At 43.2% G+C, this 15727-nt stretch overlaps 1 protein-coding gene across 6 annotated transcripts in view; it reads right to left on the minus strand.

The window, feature by feature from the left end:
• The window catches only part of frmd4ba (FERM domain containing 4Ba), a gene marked incomplete at its 5' end in the record, with an annotated part of 50784 nt that overhangs the window by 31658 nt on the left and 3399 nt on the right, over positions 1-15727 (minus strand). For 5 of the 6 annotated variants that reach the window (XM_080424479.1, XM_080424478.1, XM_080424480.1 and 2 more), the window contains one exon: positions 567-725. The exons of the other annotated variant lie outside the window; for it this stretch is intronic. In XM_080424479.1, the coding sequence (XP_080280605.1) occupies positions 567-725 (159 nt within the window). Of the gene's footprint in view, positions 1-566; positions 726-15727 lie in introns of those variants that run through there. 6 annotated transcript variants of the gene reach the window in all.

Below are 15727 nucleotides of genomic sequence, written 5' to 3' on the forward strand. Positions count from 1 at the left end.
TATATGATGGAGGAAAAAAAAGGGAGAGCATAAATGGAAACCTAGTTGGTTCCAGGTTGCAAAGGCAGCAACTCCTAAGTGTGGAACACACGGTAACTAACCAGTCAGGTGTTCCAGCACCAAATGAGTAGCATTTCCATGTGCTTCACTACAGCCAGACGCTGAGATCAAACAGTTGGTCATGTTGCTTTCTAACGACTGCCATATGTGCTGGGAGACAGACCCTTGTTAAAAACAGGCTGTGTGACTCACCAGGAAACAGTATGTGTGTCGTCCACAAAAGCAAACACACATACGCACAAACACAAAATTGTTACTGCATTTGAATAAACATACGGCAGAGTTTAGCTGTGCTTTAAGGAAAGCTGGTGGGAGACACATGTTTACTCTTTTGAATAAACAATTAAAACGTTAAACGGGAAGTCACCATAAAACACCTGGTGCCAAGTACTTCCAAACAAAATCTGTCAATAAAGCAATCAATAAATCCCACAACACATAATTAGTATGTAGCCTATGTAGTAACCCTCAATTAGTGAGTTGGCCATCATTCTAGGCGGGCGTACCTGGTAACATTCTCCGATCCTGAGAAATGTCCCTAGGAGGCGACGGCATGGCATCAGCCCCCGGTCGTACCATCTCTTTAGTGTCTGGTGTGCCACGGTCCAGAAAAACTGGCTACCTGACGCCACCATGTCCTCCATGTCACGCATGTGCACAGCCATGGCTGGTAGAGTTTTCTTAGAGTTTACCTCTGCTGATAAAGCCTTCTTGTTTCTCAGAACTATCTAAAGTTTCTGCCAATAAAAGGAAAAAAGCAGACTCTGTCCACTTCGGCCTGAGATGCTCACTGGACTGAGCAGCAGGCAAACTGCACCACTTTGTTTGGCTCTGCCCTCAGAAAAAGCTACAGTCCTGTAGTACTATGTGTGAGTGCTTAAGTGATGTCAGTGCTCTGGAAAAGGCAGTAGTGTAGCGTGCCTCAGGCTTGCATCCCAGCCATCCGCCCTGGGCCCTGGTCCAAGACAAAGCCTCATAGCCCGGAGGGGAGGGCAGGGCAGAACCATAGAGTTTCTGCCTTCAAGGATCAGCCTTCCATCCACACAGACAGACTTGTTTACAAATACAGGGTGCGCAGAAACAAAGTCTGACTGACTGCTCGTCTTTTCCGCTCTCTCTCCTCAAGAATACTGTTATTATGTGAGTCACATTCTTGAGATTTGTTTTTCCCGTTTCTTTTGTTGGGAGTTATATAGTGCTGTTTAATTTGTGTCTAGGTGAACTTCAGACGCAGAATTCAGTTGAAAATATCAATCACACACCTTTTAGTTTTGTGCTGACCTCTTGCAAATGGCATTGGCTTAACTGTTATATCACAGTGTGTTTTTGCATTTATATTTTATTGCCACGAAAGGAGAGTGGGAGTAATTTCCTGAGGACTCCAGATTACTCCACCCACATCTATTATAGAGGAAAAGAAAAAATGATTGTGACCATAGGTCAGGACTATGGAGGAAAAAAATACATAACTGGAAAATCCTGTAAAAATTACTGCAGCACCACTTGTATTGTGTAGCTGCTACACAAAAATAAACTATAAAAAAAGAAGGAACCCATATAACCGGATTCCATATAAACTACAAGCTATTATAAGCAGTGGCTCAGGAGGTAGAGCGGCCTCTTGGCAACCGGAAGGTTCGCAGTTCGATCCCCGGCTCCCCCAGAGTTATTATCGAAGTGTCCTTGAGCAAAATGCTGAACCCCTAATTGCTCCCGATGAGCAGGTTGGTGCCTTGCATTGTTTCCTCCGCCCTGTGTGTGTGTGAATGGGTGAATGTAATGCACAATCAGTGTAAAGCGCCTTGGATAAAGGCGTTATATAAATGCACCCTTTATTGTCAGCTATTATTTCATACTCTAGGCTCAGATCTGAAAGGACAAAAGATCAAAGTGTCATGTAACTTCAGAAAAAAAAACAAGTGAATGGAACGTCAGCTGCTCTCTGATGCAGTTCGTCTGGAAAACAAATATCTCCCTGTTTGTGCTACCCTCATTTCTAAGAATCCTAAAGAGTCCAACCCAGACACAATATGATGCATATACCCACAACACATGGCCCAAGAGAGCAATAGTTTATAAGTGCAATAGCAGCATGCCAGCATAATAGTAGCGGCATGTATGTAGTCTGTTATACCGTAAATACGGGTCTGTCACAGGTCTGTCACTGAAAGTTCAGGAGTTCAAATCCATGGATTGGCTAGAATCTGGTGAATAGTGAATAATAAGTATTCAAGACAATGATAATGCTTTCCTGATCGTGATCGTTAAAGCATCTAATTGTATCTTAATCCATGTAAATCCACAGATGTGTGACTGCACATGAGATATATGGTAAAAAATGGAAATTGAAACCTTTATTTATTCTCGAAAAGAGCATTGAGGTTAAGCCTAATTTGTAATGCTGTCGAGATTACATATCCATTATTGCCCATGCAAACAGTGGGCTAGCAATATTTACTGAATTTACTGAGCTGTCACATTGGGACAGTAGGATGGAATAGCAAGTCTCAGTGAGACATAGGGACCGACATATTCATCCATGCAGATGCTGAATGTGGTACCATGTAATCCATGGAAAAATCAATCTGCTAACCTCTGTAGTCTGTGCTCTGATTCTGAGGGGAGAGGAGGGTTTATTTCATATTGCAGAATTTAGCTTTCGAAAGCATATTCACAAACACGTTTTTTTATGTTACTTGAACACTAGTGACAGGTGCCAACAGAAGGAAAACAAACAAAGGCAATGCAGGTTGAAGTAGGGCTCGGGACAATAACCGTATTACCACAGCACCACAGTTATGTGACCAGTTCAGTGGTCTTGTGGTTAGAGAGTCCGCCCTGAGATTGGGAGGTCAGGGTTTGATTTTTATAGTCAAAACTATAATATGGGACCAAATGTCATGTCCAGGGGGTGTACTTGTACATCATGGCTGGGGGATGTACATGTGCATCAAGCCGCCTCACGCTACAGAAACAGGAGATAGGCTCCTGCCCTATGGATCGGCAAGGCTTACTACTTTATTACCTTTATGTGATGCATACAGTGGGTTGGACCTCTTTACTGTGATTACATTTTTAAATATTCTTTTATAGATTTCAGTTTTTTATTACATTTTTTGGGGCAGTTGAATGTTACAGGAGTGCATATGGTGTGTGATATAAAATCTAAACTTAACATAAACACAATAATCACAACCGTTAGTTAACATAATCACTGGCTGCCTTTCATTCAGGCTTTTGGGGAAAAGTATAATTCAGCTTAGGTGAGCCTGTGGAGGATTAGTTTTTGTGTCTGTCTGCTGAGTTAGAAAACCTTCAATTGAATAGACACAGGACACAGACATACGTATAAGACAGAAGCATATACATTTGGAAAGAATTTTGCACTAATTCTCTCTCACTCTGGCCTGCCAAAGAAAACAACTGACAGATTACAACTTGTTCAAAATGCGGCAGCCAGAATTTTAACTAAAACCAGGATGAGAGAACATATCACTCCAGTTCTTGCTTCACTACACTGGCTCCCGGTTGTTTTTAGGATTGATTTTAAAATTCTTTTAATAGTTTATAAAGCTCTAAATGGTCTGGCACCTACCTACCTCTCTGACTGCCTAGAGAGATATGTTCCAAACCGGGCCCTCAGGTCTTCAAGTGCTGACCTGCTCGAGGTGCCTACAATGACATATAAAAAATACGGTGAAGCAGCATTCTGCTTTTACGGACCGACAGTGTGGAATAAACTCCCATTACACCTAAGACAGGCAGCCTCTGTCGATAGCTTTAAAGCACAGCTCAAGACCTATTACTTCACTCTTGCTTTTAGCTGATTCTTTGGTTGATTTTTAATTCCTCACTGTATTCCCTATTTTAATGTTGTTTTATGCCTTTGCTTTTGCCTTTGCTTTTATTTTATTTTATTTTATCTTTGTTTGCTTTGGTTTGGTTCTAACTGTTTTGTACTAATTGTATTCTTGCTCTGTAAAGCACTTTGAGCTGCATTTCATGTCATGAAAGGTGCTATACAAATAAAGTTTATTATTATTATTATTATTAATTATCTACTGTATGTGGTAAAATGCACAGTTTTTCAACAAGCCTGTTATAGGCCTACCACTGTTGCGTCGGTAGCATCGAGGCAGTATGCAGCATTTTTGTTGAATTATATATACACTGTGCAATTAAATAGGCCTAATATAATCTAGAATAACATCAAAGGATTTCCATCAACCCTCTCTGACATGGTTTAATTTGCGAGCTACACTTTTAGGGTGAGATTTATTGATATGACTGACAACTTATTATTCCAGTGGTCAATCCATCTTCTGAATGTTTTGATATTTTATACACTTCATAGTGGTAACAGCTTCGAGACTGCAGCGCAAGTCAATTATAAATATTCCACTTTTACTGCGGGTGGGAATTAATCACCAAACTGCTGGGAGTACAAACTGCCTGTCAGCCCCAGCTCCAGGTGGAAGCTTTTTTGTGTTTAGTTTGTATGGAAACACTGAAGATTCAAATAAAGAATTAAAATGTATACATTCTACAAAAATGTCATGTAGGGGTTGTTTTGGTGCCGTCCTTAAACATACCTTTAAAAAAAAGTATCCTAGCCATGGAAACAGCAATACTATTTTAACATGAAAGTAATTTTGAACCACTCAATTTACATAATACAAGAAAGGTATTTGCAACAGAGAGCCCAATGACATAACACAGTCAGTATTGATGTTATTGATGAGTAATACAGGGCGTGGCTACAATTGGATTGATCTATTTCTGGAGGGTAGAATACATTAGGGACCCATAGTCAAACTGTACTGGAAGCAATGCTTAATTAAACAACAATAAAACAAAAAAAGAGCAAGCGGACACAGCTGGCCTGAGTGACAGGCGTGACCGACAGATGTGGTGGACAGTCGGTCTCGCACATGTATGTCAAAAGCAGATGGAGGATAAAAATGTTGTACCGTCTGTCCCAACATGAAAAATATTTAATTGTTTCCATTTTCTGCCAATTGTATCCATTGCCAATTCCATGTACTGCTGTCCTGTTCCACCTCCACACACACACACACACACACACACACACACACACACACACACACACACACACACACACACACACACACACACACACACACACACACACTCACACGCACACGCACACGCACACGCACACACACACGGGAAGGATTGACTACCGTGTAACGATACACATTAAATCATTAGCCACTTCTTTTTCACTGCAAAGTAAGGCGTTTCACCTGGCGCAACCCACATTTGATTGATTGATTGATTTTTTTTTGATTGACAGTTTGCAAATTGTACATAGGTACGGTTTACAATGATTGTTAAAAGGATAACACAAAAAGCCCTAGGGGCTTATTTCAATTGATTCAATTCATTACGATAGCGCTATCTTCCCCAGTTCATCTGAATCCTCTCCCTGCTGAACCAGCTCCCAGAACAACCAGTAGGAGTCACTATAGCGCAGCAACTAGGAATCATTGCCAATTGTGTTTGTTGGAGTGCCAAGCCAAACTGGAGACACCACTGCCGGTAATGAACCTGGGTATCCCCGGTGGTGGCCTTGTGTTCAACCTCGATGTCAGAACTCACCACACTGTCCAAATATGGAGCTGCAGTGGACCAAGTCTACACAACTGGATCAGGATGCATTCAGTGTATTTCTCCTTGCAGAGAAAGACAAAACAAGCTGTGCAAGAACACTGTGCAGGTTGTCTATATCAATGTCATCACATGCCCATGCATGCGTGTGCGCGCACACACACACACACACACACACACACACACACACACGTGCGCACACGCAGAATATCTGCAGGTCACAAATCGATAGTCCCAGCTGACATCCATGCTGTTGACAAGAGGTTTGACACTGTATGAGGGGATGTACTAGGCACTAGGCAAGGAAGCTTCCAGCTGGAATTACCGTGTCTGTACTTGGGGAGTCTCTAGGGACACATGAATTTACTTATCCACAAGCTCTAACAGAGGTAGCCATTCTCCATTTGATCTACTGTCTGTCCTCCTCATCTGGTTGTCCATAACCATAATGGAAAGTCCCCCATTTGTACTCTAATAAATCATTTAGTATTATCATTTGGATAAGCAATGATGATGCCCCTATTGGGTTTAGCGCTTAGCCTTTGGAGGATCATTTGACTAATAATTCACTTCAATTATATTTTCCTTATATTCCCTGTGGTTTGTTACTTATAACAATTGAATGTTTTTTCATTTGAATTCTCGTAAAATCACATGTCCTTTTCAAGGTATGCAAAACAGTTTATAAATAATATGTTTCCATTGTTATCCTCCTTCTTGATTCTGATTCTGATTCATTGGGTGACCTTACTGGTTGACCTTACTCAGCGATGAAAAACATAATGAATTCAACAGACAGAGCTGTAATACAAATTTATTTCGTAATTTATCAGTCAGATCAAGTCTTGGCTGGAAGCAGACAAATATATTGAGAATTAGTGTACAAATGTTTGATTATTTGTTTATGTATATATTTAAAGGGTTAGTTCAGATTTTTTGAGTATTTTCTGTAGGAAATACTTACCATGAATGTAGTGGTTGCAAAGGTATTAATTGAATGCCCGAGTCCCATGGTCAGAGTTCTGGTCCGGTTCTGATGAATATGAAGTAGTTCTGGTAGATTAGTAGATCTGGTGGGGGCCGCTCATTAAAAATAAATTAATAAAAAAAACTAGCGTCGTTTGTATTGTTGACCTATTTCTACCATATAGTGCAGGTTTCGTTCAACTTCGACCCCTCTGTCACATGGTACAATTTTTTGGGTCCAGAATCACTGCGCCGCGGCAGCCTACTCACCCACAAAATATATGACACAAAAAATTGTACCATGTGACCACGGGGCTCGGGCAATCAATTAATACCTTTTACCACTACATTAATGGTAAGTATTTCCTACAGAAAATACTAAAAAAATCTAAACTAACCCTTTAAGCTGTGATCCTATTTGTAATTTGTATTACGCTACTAATACTGACCTTACTTATACTGCCAAATTGCCAATTGTTAAAGGGACATTCCACCGCGCCTCAAGCCGAAATCAGGCTGATCCGATGCGTCTCAGTAGCGGACACATATACAGTAGCTGAATAAAGAAGGTGCTGGAGCAACTCGGACGATTGGAGACTTTTTATTAGGGTGCAAAGCGAAAAAAACGTTTCGATGTCAGATTACATCTTCGTCAGGTCACGTTCTCACTCCTATCACGGACTCTCCCTGATTCCAGCCTGGTACCACAGTGGGCAAACAGCATGACCTCACATCTATCACCCACTCTGATGTCACTCCAAATGTCGACATTTCACCAACAAAGTCATGCTCCAGTACACAAGACAAGATCACGCCGTTTTCCATGACTCGTAGAGGCCACTTGACAAGCTATTGTTTCCCCCAGACAAAGTACAATCAATTGTTGTGGTGGAGCCCCAGCTAATCGGGTTGTAATAGTCCATTGTCACCAGCAGATGGGGAAATGTCACCGGACAGTATCACCCAGAGGGGACAAAACAAGAAAATACATTTAGTGCTGGAGATTGCACGCTAAATTGTGCCCCGAGTACCTTGCTATTACCTATACAATGAAAAACACACCTTTTCTCTAAAATGGGGAGTCTCATTTAACTCGTAGTGCAGACAATGCCCTGCTTCAAGCCTGGCCTGAAGAGGTTCTGTCTGTATCAATTTAGCCGACTCCTCAGTTCAATTCCCAAAGTTCAATGTTAATGGGCTGGGCTCTGTTGAGAATACATGGCAGGGCCTGACAAGAGGAGTGGCGCTGCCAACATCATCATAGTTCTCTGTCCCCCGGCTCATTTCTAAGGGATGGCAATTACCATGTACAGTAAGTGGTAGATTAATTGTCTGAAAGGGGAAGGCCTCCCAGGCTCCCACTGAAACGTATTTATATTCTGTCGTACAACAGTCTTGCTCACTCAAAAATAAAGATTTTCAAGTGAGCAACATGACACAGTGTGTCACGACGAAGTATGAATTAGAAGACGTAAAACAGTATACATTAGGCTTATAACGGAGCCTGAGCAGGGCGGTCAGAGAAACAGCTGTCACCCACACGGCCCCACAGCTGATGGGCCGTGCCACATACAGAGAGTGCAGCTGACAGGCTGAATGGAACACATACCGTACAGTGTGCATGACACACGGCATAGCACACGTACGCAGCGTGCCCCGTAGCGCTCACACACACACCCTTTTCCCCCTGCTGTCGCCCCCTTGCTTCAAGGGACACTGTCCTCACTTGACTAGCAAGCTTAGACCGACTCAATAGTTGAGCAGGTGGGTGTCATGACACACACGCTGCGGTGACGATCTGTTCCTATGAATCATAAATGAATGGATTAAAAATACATCTCATAAAACATGAACGCAAATCATCTCAAACCATGCATACATGCAAACCATGTGCTGCTGCTTTCGGATGTGCTTTTGTTCCCGGCATTCCTCATGTGTGATGTGTGTGAAAATGAGCTCCTGATTTTAAGAAACATCTGCCCTAAAGGCCTACAAATCCTCATTATACTGTATATCTTGAATACAAATTTTCACTATATCTGTTTAAATCATGAGGCATCTCACTTATGCCCAATTAAAGCCATGGGATAAAGCTTCAGTTGCCAGATGAATGGAGAAGAGAGAAAAGCGTTTTTGTGTGTGTTGATGCGATACAGTCAGGCCCAGCTTTGTGCCGCCTGGCAGGGGGTGGGATTGGGAAGAGAAAAGAGGCAAAGCGGAGGGGAGAGAGGGCCTGGGGGTTGAGGCCTGCCGCCACTGGCCCATCAGCTTGTCTGTTGCAGCTGGGGAATTGGGGGCTGGCCCTCCATGCTGTACGGAATGGCGCTCAGGGCCGCGTTGGGGGCTGTGGGCCGTGACAAACGCTAGTGTGTATAACCCAGATGCCATGAAGCAGAGTAGGTCAGTGTGTGTGTGCGTGTGTGTGTGTGCGCGTGTGTGTGTGTGTGTGTGTGTGTGTGTGGGGGGGGGGGCATGGGGGGGGGGCAAGTGGGAACAGAGGCCATAGTGTGGGCCACCATCCACAGACATGTCTGCTATATCAAAATCCCCCCCCAGGGGGGTTTAAGGGAGCACAGATTTGCCCAGGCACTTCTCAGACGGTACATGAAGAGTCACTGGTTGTCACTGACAACGAGTATAATGAATGGGCTCATTTCCAAAAGTGCCCCGAAGACGGACAAGAGCCGTAAAAGATGAATTGATGGAGGAGAGGAAGAAATGCCTCCATAGACCAGCTGTCAATTATCACACATCAAAAGTTTATTTTTAACATTACCTCATTTTTATTTCATTCCGTTTTCTGCTTTCCACCCATAACCAAATGGAACGGAAAGGACTGTCTGTATAGGTGGTCAGGAAAAACTAATTATAAACCAAATGTCCAGCAGGCCTACAGTGACTTCCCACTACTGGCATGAGCCCTAAACTTTAAGCACCACCACCGACTGATATCTTGGATTCATGTGGTGTCAGTTTTATTTATGTCTTCTTAACACCCTGGCTGCAAGGGTTTCATTTCAATTAAAAAACATGTATTTGGAGTTTTGCATCATGATGCTACATACAGATTCAGTAATAAAGAAATTCTGGCATACCACCTTATTGTATAGGCTTGTATTTAGCCTGATACCTGATACCAGTATCAACATATTGCATAACACTTAAACTGTCCTAAGGAGAGCTACAGCCTACTATAGCATGTTAACAACAAACATATTACATTTAATGAACCAGTCTAGAGATAATCCTCTTCAAGTTTATCACTGTCAATCCAATTTGCCAACTACATAATCAATTACATGAGGTTTATGAGGGCACACAAAGCATGCATCTATGACAGCTGGTCAAGAGGGACCCTGAGAACTGTGCCATTGGAAAATTATCTCATAACTTTATCAAGTAATTGATGCAGCACAGATGCTGTTGGCTAAAGCAGACAGACAGCAGACCAAAATGATTACTCACCAGTTGCCACATTTAGTGTTGAACTGACAGAAGGAAAAAAGAAAACGTAGAAAACACAAAGACGATGGGTTGAAAACGGCTCTATCACAATAATGTGAAGAGGTATATTGACTTCAGGGAATGTAAGTTCACAGAGAGTCAAGTGGGGACAAAGTCGCTGTGTTAAATGCTCTACTGAGCAATAAGGCGTCAGAGGAGAGGATCTGTTTCTGCTTCACTTCAACTCGAAATTTGAATTCAACATTGTCCCTCATTGTTTGCACTAACATTTCTCATGTTTGTTTGTGGTATTAACTGTGCACACTAAAGGTTAATTGTCTTTGCCTCCCGGCCGACATGTGAAAACCATGTATCATTCCGATTTTTCATATTCCATTTCAATTGGCTATGATTCCAAGGTTTGCAGGAGGGGCCCATTTGACAAAAAATGACAGAATTTTTTTATCACACATTGAGGGGCCGTTAAAAGCAATTTATGTATCACATACACCCATAGCGGGCGTTACAAATCCTATAAATGTCAAACAGAGGTTGGGTTATCCATGCTGTTTGCCTATAATTGCCTTCGACAACAAAAACACATCCAATCAACATGCAATTCCAAATGTTGAAATTGCATGTTGAGAGGCCTCTATGGGCAGAAGCATTTCCACTTCTGCCCATAGAGGCACCACAAATGTGAACAGGTGAACCGTACTGTATGTTGTAAAATTGTATTCCCCCCCCCCCCCCCCGCAGCTTCCTCATGTCCTGATACAGCCCTGGGTATGCCACACAGCCTGGCGAAGACCTGCACTCCAAAGAGCGTCCTTATTGTTTTTAATGACATATTTTCAACTGACAAAAGTATTGATGCAACACGGTTGGTTGTGCAATAAAGTACTACGATGAAATTCTTTCCTACAGGTTTGAGTCACGTACCTTCGATAATGCTGCTGAGAAAAGAAAAAAAACATCTCCACACCCTTCAGACATTTACTGCTGACAGAAGGTGCCGGGAGGCCAACACATAACAAACACCAAAATGACAATGACGATCTGAATGTCATTTGGCTGCAAGTCAAACCTTCAGGTGAGAAAATGATTTCCCAAATACTAACAACAAGATCCTCATCCTATAACAGCAATCTGCCACTGCCTTCCCCGTAGGGGAGCAGGAGTATTACTTTACCACCCAGTGAGGTTGACACCTGTTACATATCTGCTATAGTGTGTGTGTGTGTGTGTGTGTGTGTGTGTGTGTGTGTGTGTGTGGGGGGGGGGGGGTGTCTATGTCTGTATAATACAGCCACAATGCTTTTCGAGTGCTGTGCATGTGCTGCCGTGCATATCGGCTTTCGCTGCGTTAACCAGGTCACATGATCGGCAGATACCCTCCACACACTGACCTGACATCATCAATTTAGCCTGATGGCTCTGGGGCAAAGATTGATTGTGACTAAACTTTAAAGGGTAACATTATATGAGGTGACAGGCCGTGGTAAAGTAGTTCTGATGAGCTAATGTTGCTGATGGACACCTTTAGTTGTTGTCTTTATAAACGCCTGCACGAGGGGCCCCGACGCTGCTGTAAACGGTGCTGCTATTTGAGCCATGCATGCTCCTGCAACAACAATAGACCATATAGTAGGGGAAAGGGTACCCATACAGCCATGCTAATAGGATACCCCACGCATTGATCCAACGAGAAGGGGCCGAGCCTCCCGAACAGTACAGTACAGTACAGTACTGTAAAGTACAATACAGTAGGCCAGCTTTTTCTATTGAATTAGTCACTCAGATAGTGCTTCCTTCTGGCTGTATTATGAAGCCACTTCAAGCCAGACAGACTTCCTTTTTCTCGCCCTCTGTCCCACTGTCCTTTCTGTCATGCATGGGTTAGACACACTCCCACACCCCCCCTCACAGAGCTCATATTGGCCTGTCTGACTGGACCAGCAGGAAGCTTGGTTCTGGTCCACGGGGCGGGTGATAATGACTTCCCTCCTCTCCCTCTGCTCTCCACCTCCTCCTCCTCCTCCTCCTCCTCCTCCTACACCCTCTGCTCCTCTCCCGCCTACACCTCCTCCAGGCTGCGGTAGTGAAGGTGACTGCTGCCTAAATGGATTGGCCTCCTAACAGCAGTGGATCTGAGGATGTTGGAGAGACACGGTGTGACGGAATAGTATAATGGCAACGTGATTCCAGCTAGAGACTTGTCTTCTGCTTAATTTCCTTTGGTGTAATCTTTCTTGGTAGATTGTATGCATTCGTGCGATCTGCGGTACGCGTGTCTTTCAATGTGAGTGAGTACAAGGTAGATGAGAGTCGACCGTGTCTGTCCTGCATGGGTGGGGGGCGGGTGTCTCTCTCTCTGCAGTATTAACTGTGTAAAAGAAAAGAAGGGGCTCATATAACAGCCCATGAATGATGAATGCTAAAGCTTTTCCACTCCCAGAGGGAGTGCACGCACCCATGATCTATATTGTGTATAACATCACACCCTGGTGACACTCATACACAAACCCACCTCCAGTATTAAACCACACCAGGCAGCCAAACTGAGCACACACACACACACACACACACACAAAGGCAGCGTTTGGAAATGACAAAGACAATCGTGCACGCCTACTTAATAAAAGAATCAGGAAATCACTTCGGGCTTCACAGATGAGATATGGGAGCAGGGGAGGGGGGGATTCTCAATATATCTCATGCACAGTAAAATCCTCAGTGTTAATTCATCCATTTGTGTATTCTCTACTTTAGCACACTGTCTATCCCCTCTGGCAGTAGATGTGTAAAATACTCTCATGGGGGTTTAACCACAGTGAGTTCAGTATTGATCAGTGTGGATCCAAGGCTGTGGGGTATGTCTGCTCTGGGAGCACGGCTGTTTTCCCGGCCTTCCACAAGATGTACCTCTCTATTTGCGCCCGGGAGGGAAATAATAGCAGCCCAGGCCTTTCAGTCCACGACCACTGTACCCCCTCCCAAGCAGCATGCAATGGAAACACTTTAATGGTCATTATCATACAGGCTCTCAAAATAAATCCCCCCCACACAAAAACAGCACTCCTGTTGCGAGTGTGTGTGTGTGTGTGTGTGTGTGTGTGTGCGTGTGTGTGTGTGTGTGTGTGTGTGTGTGTGTGTGTGTGTGTGTGTGTGTGTGTGTGTGTGTGTGTGTGTGTGTGGGAGAGGTTGAGTGCAGGATGTAGATGGATGGGTGGATGGTGAGAAGTACACAGGCAGCATAATTACTGCAAGGGTCATTGACAGCAGCACCCCCCCCCCCCCCAACCACACACACACACACACACACACACACACACACACACACACACACACACACACACACACACACACACACACACACACACACACACACACACACACACACACACACACACACACACACACACACACACACACACACACACACACACACACACCATGTCACTCAGGCAAACCAAACAGTAGCTACATCCACCGTCAGACACAGAGAGAATGGGTGGGAGAGGGCTTTGCTTTGTTGATATTTTCAGCGTTTTCTCCGCCTCAGAGCAATGCCGTGCTTGGCTGACAGGCACAGGAACGTAAACAAAAGCATGGCTATAGTTCACTGTAGAAAGCTGTAGGGAATTACAACCTGTGGTTCATGTTTCCCTCTGCGAGTGCTGCCTGGGGTAATGATAAACCTCCTAGAATGTACTACTGGCAGGCACAGAAGAACTAGATGCTAGCCCCACTAAAATGCAGGCAGGAACCGTCTGCTCTTTGAAAGCCATTAATGCAGCAATCACACAGACTTCTCATCTCTGTCAGTACTCCACCAGCCCAGCACACTCATGACTTTATGCAACCTTGTAGAAGCAAGTTACTTCTGATGATCAGATTATGCTTATTTTTGCCTGATGATCATCGCAAAGGTCACGGGGAATCAGGCAACTGTTTTCTGCCCATTCTAATAATAATGCTTCTTGCTTGCTGTATATTGGTGTATTCTATGATAGTGTTACAGACAAACAAAACAAAAGAAATCCTGGCAATACTACCAGAGCCACAGCCCTTCCATGCATGTATATTAAAAAAAAACACCATGTATTATATTTAGAGATAACTGATTGGGTGCACGTTTACCATTTATTAACTGAACTATGGTATTATATTTTAGTATGTAAGGGCTGACATACAGTATATAGAGTTTTTTTTTTTAAATGGTGTGTTATTTTTAAGGATCATATCAGTGGTCTGGCATGTTTAGTCCATTACAGTGTATAAAGCGTGCACACAGCAATATTTTAACACATGTATACCAGACATCTGACCCGACTGATCTCCTGACATTAATCTTAAGACAAATTTGGTGTGTATAAGCCTTTACACAGACCTGGTTAGGCAACCCAACCTGGCGGAGATACAGCTCAGATTATTCTTTCCCTTTTGTAGTTTCAGTATGGTACTATCTCGTAGAGACTTATGAGATAGTTAATCCAACACATCACATTTTATTGTGTCAGCATTCCACCAAATTTGTGGTGGGATATTCTAAAATCTAAAAACACAATTTGACTTTATGACATATTCCTCTGGGATAGAGGGCACTTAAAGTGAAATGTCCCAGTCAATGGCCACTGATACAGATGGTAAATCTAAAAATCAATGCCTTGTGTCCATTCTCTAAATACGTATATCATGTCAAGGAAGACAGCTGTCAGGATTACATTTGCGGAGAATCTGTTCACAAACTGCCAGCCCTCTCTGTTTAACTGGATTGGAGCTTATCCTAATACAGTCTTGTTCATCTAAAATGATGGAAACTGTCTCTCAGAGGAATTGCCAGCCAGCTGAGAGTCTTCAAAGGCCTGATGCAACTGTTTTCCCATCACTCCAAATGGAAACACACAAATTGAAAGGAAGGTATGTCAGTATTTGTCATCACTAATCACATTCAGTCACATGTATTACAGCACAGTCACCTCGAAACCATAACAATACAGAGATGAGATATAAAGTTATCTTTGCAGAGTCAAACACTTTTTTTAAAACATGCATTAGAACAATCTGTGAGAATACATTGCATGTGCTTGTGCTATATGGCAGAAAGCCTGCTTTGCACGTGAAAATGAGGCACAGACTGTTTTGTTTTACAGAGGATGTCCTGTCTGCAGAACAAAAGCAGACATGAAACAAGGAAAAGGCAGAGAGAGAGAGATATACGGCCTGTGCACTTCTGGTTCGCCGCCAAGGAGGAACTGATTCCTGTTGATACATGTGAGAATATAAACCGTGTTTGCAATGGTCCTCTCTTCCTCAGGCCACATGGAGCACTGAGGGCATATGAAGGGCTGTCCCATACACAGGTCAAATAGATTGCTGTGATAACCTCCAACCTTGCTCTCTTTGCCTTGTGCTTTGTCCAACTTTTTTGAGCAGATTTAACCACTATTCGGGGGCTAACATTTGGCAAAAATAGCAAATCTATAAGCTCACAACGCATCACAACAAAACACATCACATTGTGAGCTTGAAGATATTTACTGTAGAGCAAAAACAGGAGGTGGCCTAGCAGAGCCCTTGGGAATCTGGTTAACTAAGTACAGGGTTTGGTTAACTGTATAGT

The sequence above is a fragment of the Gymnoscopelus braueri genome (genome assembly GCF_963280865.1).
Source record: "Gymnoscopelus braueri genome assembly, chromosome: 3".
In the NCBI taxonomy this organism is placed as follows: Eukaryota; Metazoa; Chordata; class Actinopteri; order Myctophiformes; family Myctophidae; genus Gymnoscopelus; species Gymnoscopelus braueri.